The sequence below is a fragment of the Candidozyma haemuli genome (assembly GCF_002926055.2).
Source record: "Candidozyma haemuli strain B11899 chromosome Unknown I_2014730914, whole genome shotgun sequence".
Classification (NCBI taxonomy): domain Eukaryota; kingdom Fungi; phylum Ascomycota; class Pichiomycetes; order Serinales; family Metschnikowiaceae; genus Candidozyma; species Candidozyma haemuli.
The window spans coordinates 351,540-370,482 of NW_020289909.1; the positions used below are offsets into that span (position 1 = coordinate 351,540).

Sequence of the window (18,943 nt, forward strand, 5' to 3'; positions counted from 1 at the left end):
TGTTGATATCTTGGAGTTTCTCTTCTAGGAGTGATATGGATGTGGGATCAACACCTTCAATACTACAAGAGTAACTGAATGGTTGTCGTGGGGTATCCACTTTCTTCAAGTCTTCGTAATGTAACGTCTATTCTAGACAACAGAATAAATATCACCGGGGGATCCGGTAGGTCTCGACTGTTTTGGAGATGGCTGGATCTAAGCCACGCCATTCTCTTTCATTTTCTTTGCCCTCTGGCGTTCTTGATTAATCTTCTCCAACTCCTGCTCTGTGATCAAATGATGTTTATGGTTGGAAGATTTAAAGAGTTTCTCAACACGCTTTGTGGCTTTCTTCCCGGCAAAAGCTTCTGGGTCATGGATTTGGCTACCGAAGCGATGGTGATCTTGTTCTTGGTTGATGCCATCACTCTGTGAACTGTCTATCACAGGTGTAGCTGAGCCACTAGAAACAGGCGACTGCAACTGAGAACCTGGTGACGATGCTGCTTCTGGGGACATAGGTATATCTAGATTTTGTTGCTGTGGGGAGCCATTCGATGCGTCGGGGGCATCCTGGAAGGAATCCAGAGGGTTTTGCTGTATAGGCTCAGGCTCATCCACTTCCGCATAGTAACAATGGCGAATAGAATGGTAGAATGAATCTTCAAGGACATCACCTATTAGGAATCTTTTTGAACAATCTATGGTGAGCATTCCTTGAATGAGAGGGCGGGAGGCCTTGGGAAGAAGACGGAGAAGTCTCTCGGCACCGTATTTAGGCCCCTTGGCATCTTCTTCTTGCATTTCCTGCTCAGTGACTGGCTCGTCCATATTGTTAAGACATGCAAAGGACCTGAATGACGGATCACTCGATCTAGGAAGTTTCCATGGGAAACGCTTGAGGATCATGCAACAGAAGATGATGGCAATTGACCATACATCGGCCAAACGGGCATCATAAGTGGAATTGGTTTCAAACACCTCAGGAGCCAAGTATGGATCTGAGCCCACAATGCCCTTTGCTTTAAGAATCTTTGGCTGGCCAGAAGCGTCAGCCTTACTGTCTTTTCTGTACTGGAAAGCCGAGCCAAAGTCAATGAGTTTAAGCACACCGTCCCCGTTAACCACACAGTTATCCAACTTCAAGTCTCTATGGGCAATTCCAGCCCCATGCAAATGAGCCACACCGTTGATGATCTGCTTAAAGTAGCAGCACACCTCTTCTTCCTTCATCAAGCCGGACATGACCAAGTTGAAAAAATCGTACGGACAGTACTCCATGACAATGAGGAATTCGTTCTTTTCACGGATCAATTCCATGGTATGAATAAGGTTCTGGTGTTTTAGGTAATCGCCAATGAGGAATTCGTTCTTCACCTTGGTTTGGTAATCGTGGTCCGTTTCATTCTTCAATTTCGCCCTAAACTTCTTCACCGCAAAGATCTCCTTTTCGTTATTATGAGCCGTGACCAAATTGACCAGCCCACTGGCGCCCGTACCGATAAGCTTACCGATATCGTACTTCTTAGCCAAGTCCAGCGTCAGCGAAAGCGGCAATTCCGGTGGTTTCTTGACATCCTTCTCCTGAGCACCGTCCAAATGCTCGGGTCTAAGGATCTTAAAGAACCTCTTCAACGAAAGATGGCTATGGTGATGCTTATCGTGTCTCCGGCGGTGTTTCTCCTTCCTGCTGCTCAGCATCAGCGACTCCTCGGTATCGCTAGCCGCCGGCGATTGACCAGCCAGCGACGCCTGGCCTTTCCCCAGCGAAGCACTTGTCGACGGCGTAAGCGACAGTTTCAGGTTTCTTCTTCTAAGAAAGAACCTGTGATTCAGTTCCAGCAGGGGGCTCAGCGAGTGGCCGAGCTTATTAAGCAGCAGCAGCGACGAGTTCTTGAAGATATCCTTAAGCGACCTGTGCTTTTTTTCAGACATTTCTTTACTTCAAAAAAATACAAAAACAGGAGTATTCACGGAAAACTGAAAGCTTGCTGTTTGAAAGGCTCGTGAGTTTCCATCCCACTCGGCAGGCGCGGCTCTTATATAGTAAGGGCAGAAAAAAAAAATATAGGAAAAAAAGGAAAGAGGGAAAGAGCCGAGGGGAGTTAAAGGGGGTTTAAGAATTTTTATTATTTTATTTTGATAAAGAGAGGGCAAAGGCGGGGAAGCTCAGGGGTATATAAAGAGAAGCAAATTCCCACTTTTTGTTCCCAGAAGTTGATGGTTTTTCTGGATGGTGTGTGGGGTTTGGCGGCCCACGGTTTGACAGGTTTTTAGAGGCGCCGGTTAAGCAACGATGGCTGCGAAAAAAAAAAAAAAAAGAAAGCCGACGGGAGTAACAAAACCAGAATCACAGCCAGTGGGCGGTCCCGAAATGGTAAAACGGAAAGAAATGGGTTCCGAAGGTTAGCGGATTTGGCTGGTTTTGCCTTGCAGTTTATGGCTTTGGAACTTGCTCGAAGTGTCCTCTGACTGGTGGGTTGATTGTCGGATCGGCTATTGGTCGCAGTGGGCCGAGGAGTGTCAAGTGGAAGAAGAAGAGTGGCAGAAGACAGGTAACGGTGGGAAAATCATGCAATTGGCCTTGGGGTGACTTTTTTGGGGATTCAGTGATATTTAATTTGTTCCGTTATCTTTGTTTGTTGATAGACGGAGTGTTGTATTGCCGCCTCGGCTACAGTTGCTGAAAAATCCATGTTTTCAATACTCACGTCAGAAACTCCCCTTATTGCTGGAATGGCGTGTGTGGCGGCGGCCTGCCTGGTCAGATCGGGACGTTTAGCATTCACGGCTTTGTGTTCGTTTGGGCGTGGATTGGGTGTCTTAGGAGGATTGCTGTTTTAAGGTTTTTCGCAGCCATTCCAGCGTTATGTGGGTTAACTGAAAAGTATAATTGTATGAGACATACACTTGGCGTGGCTTGGATCGGAATTGTATAGGACCCTGGGAAGCCTCCAGGCTGCTGGCAGGCTATCCCTGGGCTTGGCTTGGGGTATATAACTAGGGAAGTTGGCCAGTTTTGGTGATTTTGCGAGGTGGACCCCAGTCCATACTACAATGGCTCCAGTGCTATTGTCTCCTCGAGATCCAACACAATGGCTGTTCAAAGCGCAATACCCCAAGCATCGTGACTGATCAAGGGATCAGGATCATCCATCTGCCTGTAAGGCTATCCATAATCAAAGGTGTTTATTCAACTAAATTCAATGCAAACGGGTCTTGTGGACCCGCTCGGCTTGCGGCACTAGAAATTAATCAATCTCTGGCTCTCCTCGTCGCTGCTGCTGTATCTCTTCTTGCGCTGACTGCTCATGCTGCCATGGTCCGGGCTCGACTCCTCCTCGCTGTCGCTGATGTCTTCTATAATGGTCTTGTGGACTCCTTGCACGTTCACCACAGATTCGACAATGCCGCCGGTTCGGTACGATCTTGATTCCAGGAACTCCATCAGGATCGGGTCTGAGTGACCCACGCCGTCTTCGTCAGAATTGCCGCCAGAATTGGAGTTGGAGCCTCTACGCGAGCTGCTTCTCGAGACAGATCCAGAGAAGGAGCCGGTTCTAGATGTCTTTCTGGAGAATGAGCGAGACGACTTCTTGGAAACACCTTCAGTCTTCTTGTCGTTCTTGGCATCCTTGGCTCTGTCTCTTTCACCCGCAATGTCAGAAATATCCGTTTCAACCTCGTTTCCTCTACTCGATTTTCCTTCGTGGTTCGGTAGGCTGGTGTTGGAAGTGCTATTGGCAGTAGTGTGTCCGTTGCTGTTGTGGTAGTGGTTTTCACCGTGGCTTCCGCGGTCGTCGTCGTGGTCGTCAGTCTTATCGTCCTTTTTATCGTCCTTAAAGGCTGCGTTGTCGTTGCTTAATCTTTGGCGTGCTTCCTGCAAAGCGGCTTCTTCACTGGTAAAGATTGGTTCATAGCCACCCTTAGCTCCAGGATGAGACCGGTTAGGGCCAGGAACAGAACCCTTTCCAACAGAAGTTGGCTGGGATCCAGGCACCTCACTTTGCTGAAGAGGTCTCTTAATAGTAACATACGATTTCGAAGTTTCCAATGGGTTCAGAGCACGGTTCATAGGTGCAAGCATGGGCGATTGCAAAGCACGGCCCTCAGCGCTAGCACGAATCACATTAGGAGATGTGGTGATAGGGTTGGCCTTGATGATGGTATTTTGACCAGGACCAGAGCCGACAGAGTTACGCTTATTACTGTCGTTAGTCTGATACAAGTTGTGCAAGTAAGACGTCAAATGGCGACGCGACAAAGGACCGGGGTTGGTTCTTTTGATGTTCTTGTTGATGTCAATGTACACATCGGATTCGTCGACGATTTCTTCACCGATCAATTCTTCAATAACATCTTCCAAAGTGAGCACACCCAAGGCACCGGTTGGTTCGCCGGGAGTTTCACTTACAACAATCATATGCGATTTACCTTCTTGGAAATAGTTCAAAATGTTCAAACAAGAGGTGTCGGAGGCGGTTTCCGGTAAAGTAGCTAGCGGGAACAGCGCCACAGGCAAGGCATCTTCAGGGTCATAGCTGATCAACACACGAACAAGAAGCATACCAATGAAATTAGAAGGTTCATTCGGGAGATGGATGGGAATACGAGAGAAACCAGCGTTGAAGATCTCCTCCACAGTCGCCTCGTCCAAAATCGAATCCGAAGACATGGTATAAACGCAATCCATCGGCGTCATAATGTCAGCCACAGTCTTTTCCTTCAAGTCCAAGACAGCACTAATAATGGTGACTTCGTCCTGGTTCAAACGCTCCACGCCCATGGTCTTATGAAGAGTGACCAAAGTCTTGAGGCCCGACTTTTTATATACGGTGCCGTGGTCCTCACCGAGAATATGGTCCAAGAGCAACGAACATGGGTATGCAACAGGGTACATGACATACATCAAAACAAGCACAAATGGAGCAAAAACAGCACCAACTTGAAGACCGTACCTGACACAGATGGATTGAGGAATGATTTCACCGAAAATCACAATGGAGGCAGTGGACGTGACCACGGCTGGCCAGCCACCGCCCAAGCACCTATCCAACACAATTGGCAACGTTTCGTTGGTGATAACGTTCAGAAGCAACAACGTGACAAGCACCCAGTGCTTGCCCCTGCCAATCAAACGCAACACCTTCCTGGCGTGCTTTCTTTCCAGTGGATCACCAGAAGTAGCGATCACCTTAAGGTAAACCTCGTCCTGGCCCATAAGCCCCAAAGTCAAGCCGGCAAAAACACCACCGGCCAAAACCAAAAACACAGAAGTAAACAAGTTAGCGTAGAACTCTTCAGTAGTCATTTTGGGACCAGCCTTGACGTCAATGTCCCTAACAGTAGGAATTGGGAAACCATGCACCAACCGAGCTAGGGAAGTGATGAGCACGGCCGGGCGGGTCCAGGCGGCGCTGGACGGACGAGGATGTCGAATTTTAGTCATTTTCAAAGGTGGAAAAGTAGTTGTAAGTGGTGTTTCAAGTAGAAGTAGTGGTTGCTTTTGCTTTCAAAGAGATAGGGATTTTTGTTCGCACCGCAATTAGCTCAGGCAGGAAGAGGAAGAGGTGTCAAGGGAAGGCAAGATAACCGACAAGGGGTGGGAAAAGATGAAAAAAGGGGGTGATTAAAAAGTGGGAATCGTTCTGTATTTATAGTTCCTTGAACGATTGAGGGGTATTTCTGGGGTAGATGTGTTTCTGTGGGAGAAGTTTCTGGACCTTCGCTTGGTGATGGATACCCACGTTTGCTGCGCCAAGGCGGTGAGGCAGTGATGGTGGAATTGGCCACACAGTGGAGAGGCGCTGATGAAGAGGGAGACAACGGAATACGGAATAAGTAATGTTTTCTCTTTAGGTTTTTGAGAGAGGTTGGAATAAGAGAGGGTTGGGAGACAAGAGTTGTGTGATTGGTGGATGCATTGCGCTGGTTAAGCCTGTGACACGGCCCGCGAGGGCCAGTGTCGAGGGTCAGCAATATCAGTAAATTAGATATGAAAGAAGGGTGATTTGGAGACTACTGATGATTTTAAATTAGTATGTAATTCCCACTTCTCTTCTTCATATGTTATCGGATCCGAAGATGTCGACTTTCCCGGCTGGCGTTGTTCGGCTATTGCAGACGATCTGGATAAGCACTATGGGTTAAATACAAAGCACGAGGAAACGGTCCACGGTTGGGCAAGAAAGAAGGTTTGATGGTGGATCGTGGAAGTTTAATTAAGGGTCTTTTTTGGTGGTGATGTAATGAAGAGGCTTATCGGTTGGGATCGGTGCAGATAGGAACGTTCTAATGGTATGTAGATGTTAGGCAAGGGAAGACTTTTAGAGTATACCGAAAGACACCGATGTCAAGTGCAACAAATGGAGGGTAATGGGTCTGTTTATTCTTCTTCGTTTGTCCCTGGGACATCCTGGCATCGTGTGACTGAAACCGTTGTTATCGGGTTATGAGACCTGTCAAAGCAACGTCAACACAATCTTGTATATCCAGGGCATAGGAGCTTATTTTAGCCATTTAGCGACTCAGACCAGTACCAGTAATTTCTCAAATTCATCCGCTATCCTCCAAGAGTCCATTCGTAGATCTCGGAATACTCAAACGTAGTCCGATATCACCAAACGTTCCATGGACCCTTCTTTTCCAGAACACCCTCCTACGTCACTACGCTTTATCTAATAAAACAATGTCTATTGTACAAATGCTAAACGATGGATAAACTATGATAATCGTGGCAACATAAAGAAATGAAAGAACAGAAAAGCTTAGGACGCGTTGAAGAACCAAACAAACGGCTTTTTCCAGAACGGAGCAGCCTCCAACTTCTGCTTGAGCTCTTCCCTATCCAAAGCCATCTGCTCCTTGTCGTAAATCGTTCTACCGGTATCGATGTCGATGTCCTCAATCTTATGCCACCACTTGGTCCAGCTACCGGCAAAGATCTTGTGGCCAAAGAAACAGGTCAAGAGGAAAGGCACACCGGCGTAGTTCTGGAAGAAGTTGGCAACGTCGGGCTTGTCGGTAGGGAAAAGGGCGACCCAGAACTGACCAATCAAAATCAAAGCATTGACGATCACCGAAAGCCATGAACCCCATTCACCAGTGTATGAGACATAACCCAAAGTGTCCAATGGGATCTTGTGGTATCTAAGACAAGCTCTCCATCTCAAGTGACAGATACAAAGAGCAGGCCAGATGAACACAATGGACAAGGCGACAATGGACATCAACCAGTCGAAAACGGTAGCTTGTTTTTCGTATTCGGCAATAAAGCCAAAGAGACTTGCCAAAATACCCACCAACCAGGCTCTCAATGGTCTGCCGGCTCTGTCGGTGTAGTCAAACCATTTTGGAGCCAAACCTTGCTGGGCCAAAGAACGCAACAATCTGGAAGAAGAGTACATGGCAGCCGTGGCCACCGAAGTGACCGAGTTAAGAATGACAGCGTTAATAATGTGAGGAACAACCTTGACATTGTGGAGATCAGCGGCAAGAACATATGGGGAAGCGTCGTTGGCACTTTCAGTGTTGGTACCCATAAGTCTATCCGAAGTATAAGGCACCAAAAGACCCACCATGACCAACGAACCAATGTAGAAGAAAATGATACGGAAAAACACCAATCTGATGGCGGTTGGCAAGGCGGTTCTTGGGTTCTTCACCTCAGAAACAGAAAGAGCCAAGAACTCAGTACCACCCATGGAAAACGAGGCAGTAGAGAAACAAGTCACCAAACCTTTAAAGTTGGTAATGGCACCTGGATCTCTCCAGTACTTACCTCCAATAAAACCAGAATCGGAAGCACCCAAGTCGATACAAATACCCATAATGACGAAACCAGTCAACATAAGAAGCTTAATGGTGTTCATGACAAATTCAGCCTCGCCGTAACCTTTCACACCGAAAAGATTAATGAAGCAAACAAGCACAAAGAAAATGGCCACGAAAATGTCCGGATTGAGCTCACTGTTCCAGAATTTAACCGTCAAAGCAGCGGTAACCAATTCAAGCGAAATGGTGGTGATCCACTGGAACCAGTAGTTCCAGCCAAGAGCAAATGCCATAGATGGGTCCAAGAATTTCTGGTACCACTCGTTAAACCCACCTTGTAAGTTAGAGTATGCAACGGTCAATTCACCGACCGAGTTCATGGTACAAATAGCCATTATACCAACAATAATGTATGCAATTAAAAGGGAAAGCGGACCACCCAGCTTCAACTTGGTGGCCGAGCCAACCAAGAGACCCGTACCAAGACCCGAACTAAGAGCAATCACACACAAGTGGGACAATCTCAAGTTCTTATCATCAAGGGTTCTATTTTCGGTATCTCTTTTGAAGGAATCGATAAAACTACCCACATACCCTCTATCGCTTTCTTCATCGGAAGAGTATGGTTTTATTTCGGATATTATGGGCTCGATATAATCCGAGTTCTTATGAAACTCTTGCTTTTCTTCGTCTTTGTTCATATTGAAGAAGAATGTGGTTGTTCAATGGAAGGCAAGAAAATTTGCAGTGGCCTTGGCGATGTCAAACTCTGTTGAAGATGGAAGGTGACGTGCCCGAAGGAAGGAAAGGAAAAAAAAAAAAAAAGAAAAGTTGGCAGCAAAACAAATATAAGAAATTTCCAAGTGATGGATAAGCGAGAGGTTTTATGTATTAAGATGGAGGGGGGCACAAAAAAAAAAAAAAAAAAAGGACGCGGGCGGAGAAACCACCCACCGATGATTTGTTATCGATAAAAGGGATCATTCATGTATAGGTATTCTTTTATCTATGGGCGTTTTTTTGCGTGTTCATTCCTTTTCCCTTTTTTTTTTTTTTTTGTGGTCTGCTTGGAAAAAAAAAACGCCGTATGTATGAAGACGCAGCTCTAGTGGGCTTCTGCACCGTGACGTCTCTACATGCAGTACCTACATGAACGAAGAAGGTCTTCGATTGCACCTTTCTTTTGCCCAAACTTAACTCGGGCAGTTCGGCGCGAGCGGGCAATGGTCACTCTGGAAAAACCCTGCTTAGTTATGGAAAAAAGAGTGTCATCCGGAAAAACTATTAACTTTAAAAAAACCCATATCCAAGTGGCTTTCGCCACTTGCTAAAAGAAAGTTCCCTTTGTGAAACCCCCGCAGCCATCCGGTGATGTACCCCCGATTTCACTCAAAGTTGGCTTTGCGCTAGTTTTAGAAGGAGGCAAGAGTGGAGCAAGAACAGGGAACCAAGTGAAACCGCAAAAAAAAAAAAAAAAAAAAAAGAGATACAAAAATAAAAAAAAGAGCGTTCAAAAAGGCAAAACAAGCCTCGGATTGAACAGGTTATGCATCGCCACTTATTCTGTTTGGAAGTGATGCGCCCGACGAAAACGACTTTTCAAGAAAGTGGAACGAAAGGAAGGGAAGCAAAAAAACTGGGTTAGGAAAGTTTTAAAGATTCGTAAATACTGCCTCGAAAAATCGTAACCTCTACTTTCTTTGTCCAGCTTCTCGGAAACTACAAACTCGTATAGGTTGCTCTTTCCAGAAGGAATCGCGCTAAGACAAGGTTGTAGCAAACGCCGTAACGGAACAGTCGTCATAAAACATCACCCAATCGTGGAATCCTGGAGATACCCTTTTGCAGGTGCTTCTCCCCCACAAAGCTTTGAGACTTAAAAACCTGGAGATTCTGCTTTGGGAAGGTGTTTCGGATGTCCGCTGAGGAATACTTTGTGGTTTGTCCCTTAAACCGTCCTCGGTCTTGGCTGGGTAGATTATTACACAAACCTGGTGAAGCTTCAGAATTTGGCAGTTGCCGTCGGCTGTAGAAAGTTGCCGCTAAGATGAGTAGTTGTTTTTGCCGTCCAGAGGGTTGACTATCAGTCATAGAGGCTTTTTGCAACCGCAGCAATGGTTTCGAACCTTTGGGGGTATGCGAAGAATGCGTTAGATTTGGGTTTGTAAGGTGGAGAAGTATAGGGGTTCCTATTGTTTGGGGTGGTGTAAGCGAGCTGTCAAAGATGGACGGTTGGCGTCGGTGGTGGGGTAGCCCCCAGGGTTAGTGGAAATGTAATTGCGGTTGGGAAGGGATACGAAGGATTGGGAAGGGTTTGGAGGACGTGGGGGAGGGGAGGTTGGCGTTGAAGGAGGGGTGGTTGAGGGATGGAGAGTTGGACTGGTGGAATTGGTGGGAGAGTGGGTTTGTTATTTTACTAACAGTAGCCAATTGGCGAATAGTTTGTTTCAGTGCTGATTGGTAGGGCAAACGTGGTTTTGTGGTTTTTATTGTATGGCAATCGTTTTTTTTTTTTTTCATTCTGGGCATTCTTGGGACGTGTTGAATGGTTTATGGTGGAATGTTCGGTGATGTAATCGTTTCTTTTGGCAATGGATTATCCGAAGCGAAGCCGAGTATGGTGGTGTGGGGATGAAGTTCAGCTATGGCTTTGGACCATCTATAACAGTCTTGATAGTTACTTTTTTTTTTTTTTTTTGATCGATTTCCTGTTAGTCGGACGACAAAAGGGACTTCTCCCTCTTGACTACTATACAGCTAACTAATCAATACCATATAGCAAATCCACAAACGATATACTACAAGGCGCCGAGTGATCTGACTGCAGAAGGCGACCATCATACGAAAGGAAAACTCCTCCATCGGAAAGTCTCTGGGGCAGCTTATGGTGTGAGTGTAAATTCTGATGTCCTCGTCCCATTGGCGCCACCACGGCCATAAAACGATTTAGTTGGTGGCGGCCATAAAACGATTTAATTCTCGATTTGTGGAACAGTGGAGCAGTATATCTCCTCTCTATGGCATAGTCAGTCCAATAGCATAAGTTCTTTTTACCGTCCTGAAAAAACGATTCAATTTCTTTAAACTTTCGAATGAAGTGTCCACTGGAGCCAACATCTCCTCTGGACTCATCGGTCTAGGATATTCAAGTTTGTTCCAGAGAAAGAGCTAGTTGGATATTTTGAAGTCTGGGATTCTACTGGACTCGGCTACGCCAATCAGATGGCGTTAATGTGGTCATGATATATGGATGTATTGAACTACTCTCTATGGTGATGATAAATGGATGTATTGAACTACTCTTCGAAGTGTCTTAAATGTGATCCTCGTCTAAGTAATGACATTATCTGTTTCTGATCAACATAGAGGCGAACAAATGGTACTTACTTTTTCAGTCTTGTCAAAACCTTAGTGATGAACTTCCCTGATTAACGACCACCAGTAACTGTAACCCTGATAATCTGGTGATGTAAACCATGAAAGTATTTAACATAAGAGGCCTTGTCCTCCTAAAACATTTCGTGAAAATCTATCTTAAAGCAACCCCCGTTCCCCCAAACCAATCCCTCCTCCCATTGGACACCACTCTGAATCACCCACTGCCCTCTCCAACCCTCTTCGCTTCTCTCGACCAACCAAGCCCACGCTTCATCTATCCCCACACCTACGCAGCAAACCACACGACACTCAATCGTTCCTGCTTAAACACTTCCTTTCCCATTCCTTCCCTTTCCCTCTTTTTTTTCTATTTTGTGTTATTCACCCCATGTGGATACCTTGGCAGAGCATCCCTTGTATCGGCTGCTAAACAGGCCGAGCGCGACATCACCAGTAGGTACCTCAGGCCACCGAGCCACCAAGACCACCAAAATTTGACAGTACACTCTTCCAAGCTAAACAAACACTTTGGCCAATTTCCATCAAATTCCCTTAACTCTATCTCCCAGTAACTGACCATCTGATACATCCATCCGTCTCCTGGGTACCACCTCCTGCATATACGGCACTGAAAAAAATAGGCTTACCAAATCTCCAGCTCCATTGGTTTAAATCTTCCAAATCACTACTCTTTCATCCAAACTCCCCATTCGCATGGTCCAGTTTATCAAGGCTTCCAATTCCTATGATTTCGACTTCTCCACAGCTTCCTTCGCGTACATGAACAAGTACCCGAACCCGTTTGCAAAGCATGTTCGAAGCACAGACACCCTAGAACAGTATGTGGACGAAAATGGCATGTTACGAACCACCAAGCTCGTGGTGAAGACGGGGCTGTTGCCGCTATTTATCAAGCCGTTTTTGGGCTCGTCGCTTGACTCGTGGATCGTGGAGAAGCTGATCATTGACCCTAGGCTGGGGACCATGAAGGCGTACTGTGCCAACGTGGACCACCGTAAGTTTATCAAGGTGGAGGAGTATTTGCATTACCAGAGCGAGGGAGCTCGTACGCATATATCGAGCAAAGTAAAGTTTTCGAGTAACTTTGCAGCGATGAAGGAGAGAATCGAGGTGTGGAGCCATAACCGGTTCCAGAAGAACATGAGTAACTCGCAGGAGGGTTTGAAGTATGTGATGAACAAGTTCAAGGAGAAGATGCGTCAAGAACTGTGGGCGAAGATTTGAGTTTTCCAGAAGGAAGTATAGGTGAAGTATTGGATAGGGTATTGCCTCGGGAGGTGGTACCCTGGAAGGTTGAGGCCAGGCTGTTGTATATACTGGTTCCAGCCGAGATTGATTATGTACGTAGGTGGCGTTTGTATTGTTAATGAGGAACGAATCGAAAGGGTTGTAGAGAAGAAACAGTTGGAAAGTGATATCGATGGTATGTTGTAAGGTGAGTATGGACACTGAGTGAGATATCTGTTAGAAATGTACTATCGCTAATCTACTAGTAGTATTACAGGACGCTGATAGTAAGTTAGAAGACGAATCCTCTTGTTAATTGACGGCATAGGTTAGTATTGTTCTAAGGCAGCTACAAGTGTCACTATTTGAGCAAACTACGTATCTAACGGAAACTTATGGATTGTACCAATCCTCTCGATTTTATCCTCTTTCCTGGACCTAAAAGTCCCTCTTTACTCTACCAGTGTCTCTTCTTGACTGAAAAGACGAATCCTCATCGACTTACGCCCATTCCAATCAACACCAAACCCTAAAGCTTAATTCCAAATTCACCCATCGCTCTTCCCAATCCCTCCAGTCCCAAACGGCCACCAACTCAATTTTATTGTCCCACCTAGACCGATCGGCTTGTTCATAAGGCGTTTTGAACGTTCCACCATCACCTGATTCCGATACCCGGTCTTCCCAGTGTTGTTGCATTCAAAACCAACTCATTAGAAAAAGTCGAAAATCATAAAAAAGCCTTTGAGTTTATAGTTTTGAAACCTGCCAAATCTAGTAGTTTTAACTCTCCTTGTCATACTCTATACTTCTCCAGGCATACCAGTACCACAAGTCCAGTAACCACATCAACACAAGCCCAAAAATACACAAATCCCAAAACCTCCTTACTACACTTTCCAACCACCAATTCCATAAAACCACCCTCTGCCTCTCCTGACTCCATTTAACAGCTCTTCGGTTGCCGAGGTTTCGCAGCCAAAACCAGCAAACAGCCACCAGTAGTACTCCAGCCAACCAGTGATATACCCATACATTCCCAGAAAAAAAGGTACCATTATAATCACCAAACCTTCAGTAACCCCCTCTATCACTTTCTCCCTTTTTTTCCCAAAAGCCTGCAATTTCCCTAACTCTATCCACCAACCCTTTCCTACATCTGCCTTATCGTGCCTTATCGCACACTCCTCCACACATACTACTCTTCTTCCATAACCACCAACCCCTGCTGGCCCGAAAAACACTATAAATACAGCACGAATTCCCACTTTTTCAAACCATGTCTGGCGAAAAAAGTGACCATCCGCTGGCCCTGGCAGCAGCACACCCGCCTTGTGTCAGACGTGGCCTGGTGCTTTCCCAAACCATGATCGAGGATGAAACACCGTCCATCTACGAAAGCCACAGTTTTTTCCCAGACACGTCGTCGTACACGATTATCTCGTTGAAGCAGGGCCAGGGGTTTATATTTAACCAGGACTTGTTTGCCACGCCGTACCAGCAGCTGAGGGCGTTGGCCAATGAACGCAAGATCCGTGCTTTCAGTATGTCTCAGGCACGCAAGAACAGCAGTCCAAAGGGCAAGGCCAAGGAGAGCCAGAGAAGAAACACGTCGTATGAGCTTCGACCCCAGTTTCGGGGCCGAGCCTCGGGAAAGTACGATTCTGCCATAGAGGACGATTCCATGGACGTGGATATGGATTCAGATAAGGAGGAGCCCGAGCCGGGGCTGCCGGAAGAGCTGGACGAGCTGGATCTCGATCTGGTCATTGTGGATGAGTATGATGACGAGGATGAAGATGAGGAGGAGGGATACATGGCTGGGTATAGCAAAGTGAAGGTGGCCGACATTGTGGTGGATCCGAACGATACGAGTTACCTTCCGACAGAGGAGGATTTGCATGTCCAGGTGGACGATCCGGGGATACAGGGATGAGGTGATTTGTGGAAAGATGGGGGTCGGATGGTTGGAGTGGTGAGAGGACGGGCTCTTTTGCTTTCCCGTGGTGGATTAAGAGGTAGAGATGGTGAAGGAATGCTGGAATGGGTAGGAACAGGGCGTTGTGAAGGCTCAACGATGCCTGTGGAGTCATTAAGGGAGCATTGAGGATATTAAACTGGATATGTTTCTTGTGGAGGCTGTTCAGTGGGCCTAATCTGGGTACTCTGGACTCTGGTTGACATGGGTTGCCGTATCGTCATGAGATCTACCTTGCTAGGGTATTCTGGCAAAACTTTCCTGAATAGCTGGCATACCCAAAATGACTTACAAGATAACAGCTGCTCTGTTTTATTCGACCTGAAGTGCCAATGGAACGCTTCCACATAGTGAAGAGTTCACCAGGAAGGTCCCTATCCGAGGAAGAAGTACCATGTTTTCGGGAACACTGAAAGCCACGCTTCCTTCATCAACTGAATGAACTTCTGCCACAATTATACCAGCCCGTATAGCTTTTTATCCACCTACTACAAATCGAGCCGAACCTGGAACCTACCTTCAGCCTACCACCACCTGCAACACCACCGGCCCCAGCCCCAAATCCAAACAACACCTCCATAACCTTCAACCCAAACTGCAACCCAACTTCCAAGCCAACATTCCACCCAACAATGTACCTTTTTTCCAACCCTCATACCCAAGACTCTGTGAGTCGTGAACAGCCAGCGATAGAACTTGCCCCGTTCCCCCCAATTTCATTTCCACCAACAACCTCTACAACAACGGGACCCCGAAAGACCCACAAAGTAAGTATTACCATTTAATTTATAGTCATTTCCAGTAAATCAGCGCCCCTCCTCTCTTCCTCCTACTATAAGTAGTGCGCACATCGCACCTCAAGTGTAACCACATTATCACCAACTACTACTCATCATGGCTAACGTTGCAGAGCAATTCGAACAGCTCTCGTTGGACTTCAGCAAGTCCCAAAACCAGCTTCAGGAACTAGCCGGTGCCCGTTCCCAGCTTGAAACGCAACTCCAAGAGAACAAGATCGTTCTTGAAGAATTCAACGTTTTGGACGACGACTCCAAGATATACAAGATGACAGGCCCAGTGCTAATGCCACAGGATTTCGGTGAAGCCAAACTCAACGTGAGCAAAAGAATCGAGTTCATTGAAGGAGAAATCAAGCGAGTTGAAGAAAAAATCGAGGCCCAGCAGCAGCTGATGGAAGACACCAGAGGCAAGCTTCTACAGGCAAAAACGCAAATGGGAGGATTGAATTAACCGCGTGCAAGCTGGGAGCGGATGAGGTTGAATAAGGAGATGGCGTTGAAGAAAGACCACTGCTCGACGGCGTTGTATGAGTCGCCCATGAACCGAACCGCCAGCACGTTGCGATCAACAAACAGACGAGTGGATGCAAAGTCGGGGCTCAGGTCCAGGAGCATGTAGAGCTCCAGCTTGACGTATATAGACAGAAGAAGAAGACGCTTGGCGTACCAGGCGGAGTCGTTAGACATGTCGCCAGCGTAGTAGGCAATGTCGTCGCTAAGAGCATGGAGCTCGGCAAGCGAAGCGTTCCAATTGTAGGGAAGCACCAACTGGGAGAGGCCCAGGCCCAACTGGCTCACCACGGGCTCGTTATAGGAAAGACGTTCTTTCAAGAGGTAGGCGGCTCTATCGAATTCATCAGGGATAGCATGGAACTTCAGCTCAGGATCAAGCACATGCTCGTAGAGCTTCTGTCTCTGGTGTTTCAACCAAAAGAGGGTAAGTTGAAGCTCAGGCAGCTCGTTCAGTGGGTTAGCAGCAATGACGCTTTGCAAGGAGTCAGCGTAGCCCAAATCTCTCACGGCATCGTCAATACACTGTTTATGGAACCCATACTTGGGAAGGTAGTCCAACGCTTTCGTAAGAAGAATCAGTTCTGGCGCTTTCTGGTTGATAAGGATGTTTGGGTGTGAAGCCAGATGGTACAAGCGGGACGAAACGCCCACGAAACGGGAACGGAGAGCCAGGCGAAACATGGTACCGGTGGAAAGAAAGTGTTGATGGTGTATATACATCTAGTGAGGTGATTTTGTATATTGGGCGCGAGACGACTGGCAGTGGAAGGTGGATAAAGGGTGGACGGGTGGATGGAAGGAAGTTATTGATGTGAGTGTTGAGAGTTGGTCAGAGGGTTCAAGAAGTCTGCTTTTTGGGGATTTGGGGAAGTGGAGGGAGAGAATTGGGAGGTTTATATGGCTTCTCATGTGCTTAGTATGGAGAAGAGAGAGACCAAGAAGGCCCATGTAAAAGCTTCACTACCGAGAAATTTACATACACCAGTGGATTACCCATATTAGGAGGCTTTCTTTTATTGAACAATTTGGCTTCTTTTTATTTTTTTTATTACCTAAACCCACCTCTTTATTCCCTGCTTTCTCTGGGTATACGAGAAATGGCTGCAAAATGCGAACTGCACTGGATTTAGCCGCTCTCGGCTTTCCAGACGAACCGTTGAAGAATCACGCCATATGGTGAATAGTGGATGTTTGCTATTGGGTTGTTTTTAAGGTTGTGGGGTGCCGTGGAGGCCGTTGGTGGTTGGTTGGTGGCAGGTTTGGGTTGGTTAGGGGCAGTTATTGGTGGTTCAGTGGGCACTGAAGGAAGTGATTAAATGGAGGCACCACAAGAGGTAGTTTAATTGAATTTGGTTCTAAAAAAGACCTAGAAGGTCCTTTGTAAAACGTTTTTTGACTCTTGGAAGTTAGTGGGTATTCTGTTGAAACTGGTTTGTGGATTGTTCATTAGTCTAGATGTATTTACTGGACGTACCATATCTCTGGCTTAGACCTGAGGGCCCAGAAGAATTCTGATCAGTAGCAAATATGGTGTTCAATCGACTTGGTCTTTCTCCTTAATTTTCTGATGCTTCACTCTCTGGGTTTCAAACTGTAATTGCATCTTACTGGCACTTTACTTTGTCCCGTTAAGGCTGGTCAGAGACAACTAAACCTCCCACATTTCTTCAAAGGTGTATTCTATTAACTCCATAAAAATTCCGTAACTATCTGAAAAATATTAAAAAACACTGAGCCTGTTAAATGGGCTTTCTGAGCTCGGAAAGGGTCACCGTACCAGATGTTAAGGCAGTGGACTATCCATGATTCTGGAGAGCCACCTGAAGTCCAACCTTACCTTAAAACAAAGAAAAACGGCTTAAATAAAGCATTTACATCTTTGGTCAAATAGAGGAATAATCAAAAGTTATCCACATTTCAGGAGTACGTGCTTATCTTCCCACAGCAGTACTTGTCTCCCCAACCATCCACATCTCCAACCAACACCACCCATCAAACAACAATATACTACAGAAAAGAAAGAAAAGAGAACTTCAACTCTCCCATTAAACCACCTCTCAAACTCAAGGCATTCTTAATATCATCTCCTACACGCTCTCTATTATATTACATTTATTCATCCACCTTCGCCTTCTCACTCTCTCACCATTCAAGTAAGACCACCAACCACCCACCAATTCCCACCCAAACTTCCAATCTCCTCCAAATTCCCTCCAAATCCCATAACTCCAGTCCAAAGTATCCTCTTTAACCTTAAATCATTTCACCTTCATACCCTTTTCCATTGGACACCATCCCCATCTCCTCCCATTTTGCACCCATTCCTGGGCCTTTGCCTCCACGATTCGCACAGTATCAACTACCACCCTTTTCCACCAAATGCTAGTATGTCCTAATTCAATGCCTCATCCTCCCTCTATTCCATACTAACTATAGTTTAAATCGTGGGCTGAAGCGCCAAACCCTCGCCATACGTTCGACGATGAACCTGATTCGCCGCCGTTGGTGCCTCAAGTGGAGACTTCATTGAGCACATCAAGTCTTCCAGAGACCATCGTGGTTGTACCTAAAAACATAGGTATTGTGATTGAAACGATTCCTGAAAAGAACATAGTGGGCCATATTGCCGTGGAGTACCCACAATTGAGTGAAATAGTGCCTACGGAGGAGTACGACGAAGACTCCCAGCTTTACTCGGCTGTGAACCTTGAGGCGCTACAAAGACGGTTCAAGGCTGAAAAGATTCCTATTTATGCATTTGGCAAGTCAGGCACGGGCTTTGCCATTGTGGTTCCACACTTCATGAACCCAATTGCTGAAAATAAGGTGGCTAGCGAGATCGCTAAGCTTGGGACGACCATTACATCGTGGATAGCATTGGCGCCTTCGCCGCTCAATAACGGCACGTCCGTGTGTAAATTGGACATTTCGCTGTCCACAGATGCATCTTTTGAAGGCGTTCCCAAGATCAAGCCGCCTCATTATATAACAGGCATAGTGGCGGCTGTCACTTCTCGGTTGTTCCAGAATCGCCAGCTAGGCAGTGCTTCTGTGTTGGTGCTTAACGCTGAGGGCCACCTGGGTTTCGAAAAAGTCGACGCTGATCTGGTCATGGACGCTGCTGAGCTTGTAGGTCGCTACCTCGTCGGTAAACAGAACAAGGCGTCTTACCTCAAACTGCTTAGCGCCCATGTCCGCAAGATCAACTCGGGTCTTACGCTGGGAATGTATTTATAAGTATGAAGAAATGGGTCATGTCATGAATGTTCTA

The 18,943-nt window shown here is 46.4% G+C and overlaps 7 protein-coding genes across 7 annotated transcripts; 3 read left to right on the forward strand and 4 right to left on the reverse strand. All coding sequences in view use genetic code 12, as the record gives it.

The window, feature by feature from the left end:
• Positions 1–198: 198 nt before the first annotated feature.
• Positions 199–1,917, reverse strand: CXQ85_005065 (putative serine/threonine protein kinase; the record flags this gene model as incomplete). The annotated part of the gene is made up of 1 exon (XM_025488669.1): positions 199–1,917. The coding sequence occupies one exon, from the start codon at positions 1,915–1,917 to the stop codon at positions 199–201; it is 1,719 nt and encodes a 572-aa protein (XP_025343436.1).
• A 1,309-nt stretch (positions 1,918–3,226) lies between these two features.
• Positions 3,227–5,293, reverse strand: CXQ85_005066 (uncharacterized protein; the record flags this gene model as incomplete). Its single annotated transcript, XM_025488670.1, has 1 exon — positions 3,227–5,293. One exon carries the CDS (start codon positions 5,291–5,293, stop codon positions 3,227–3,229), a length of 2,067 nt encoding a protein of 688 aa, XP_025343437.1.
• A 1,456-nt stretch (positions 5,294–6,749) lies between these two features.
• CXQ85_005067 (uncharacterized protein) lies at positions 6,750–8,456 on the reverse strand (the record flags this gene model as incomplete). The annotated part of the gene is made up of 1 exon (XM_025488671.1): positions 6,750–8,456. One exon carries the CDS (start codon positions 8,454–8,456, stop codon positions 6,750–6,752), a length of 1,707 nt encoding a protein of 568 aa, XP_025343438.1.
• Positions 8,457–11,847: 3,391 nt separating this feature from the next.
• On the forward strand, positions 11,848–12,378 carry CXQ85_005068 (uncharacterized protein; the record flags this gene model as incomplete). Its single annotated transcript, XM_025488672.1, has 1 exon — positions 11,848–12,378. The coding sequence occupies one exon, from the start codon at positions 11,848–11,850 to the stop codon at positions 12,376–12,378; it is 531 nt and encodes a 176-aa protein (XP_025343439.1).
• A 1,282-nt stretch (positions 12,379–13,660) lies between these two features.
• Positions 13,661–14,317, forward strand: CXQ85_005069 (uncharacterized protein; the record flags this gene model as incomplete). The annotated part of the gene is made up of 1 exon (XM_025488673.1): positions 13,661–14,317. One exon carries the CDS (start codon positions 13,661–13,663, stop codon positions 14,315–14,317), a length of 657 nt encoding a protein of 218 aa, XP_025343440.1.
• Positions 14,318–15,606: 1,289 nt separating this feature from the next.
• CXQ85_005070 (ubiquinone biosynthesis protein) lies at positions 15,607–16,353 on the reverse strand (the record flags this gene model as incomplete). The annotated part of the gene is made up of 1 exon (XM_025488674.1): positions 15,607–16,353. The coding sequence occupies one exon, from the start codon at positions 16,351–16,353 to the stop codon at positions 15,607–15,609; it is 747 nt and encodes a 248-aa protein (XP_025343441.1).
• Positions 16,354–18,051: 1,698 nt separating this feature from the next.
• Positions 18,052–18,909, forward strand: CXQ85_005071 (uncharacterized protein; the record flags this gene model as incomplete). Its single annotated transcript, XM_025488675.1, has 2 exons — positions 18,052–18,057; positions 18,109–18,909. The coding sequence occupies 2 exons, from the start codon at positions 18,052–18,054 to the stop codon at positions 18,907–18,909; spliced, it is 807 nt and encodes a 268-aa protein (XP_025343442.1).
• Positions 18,910–18,943: the final 34 nt, after the last annotated feature.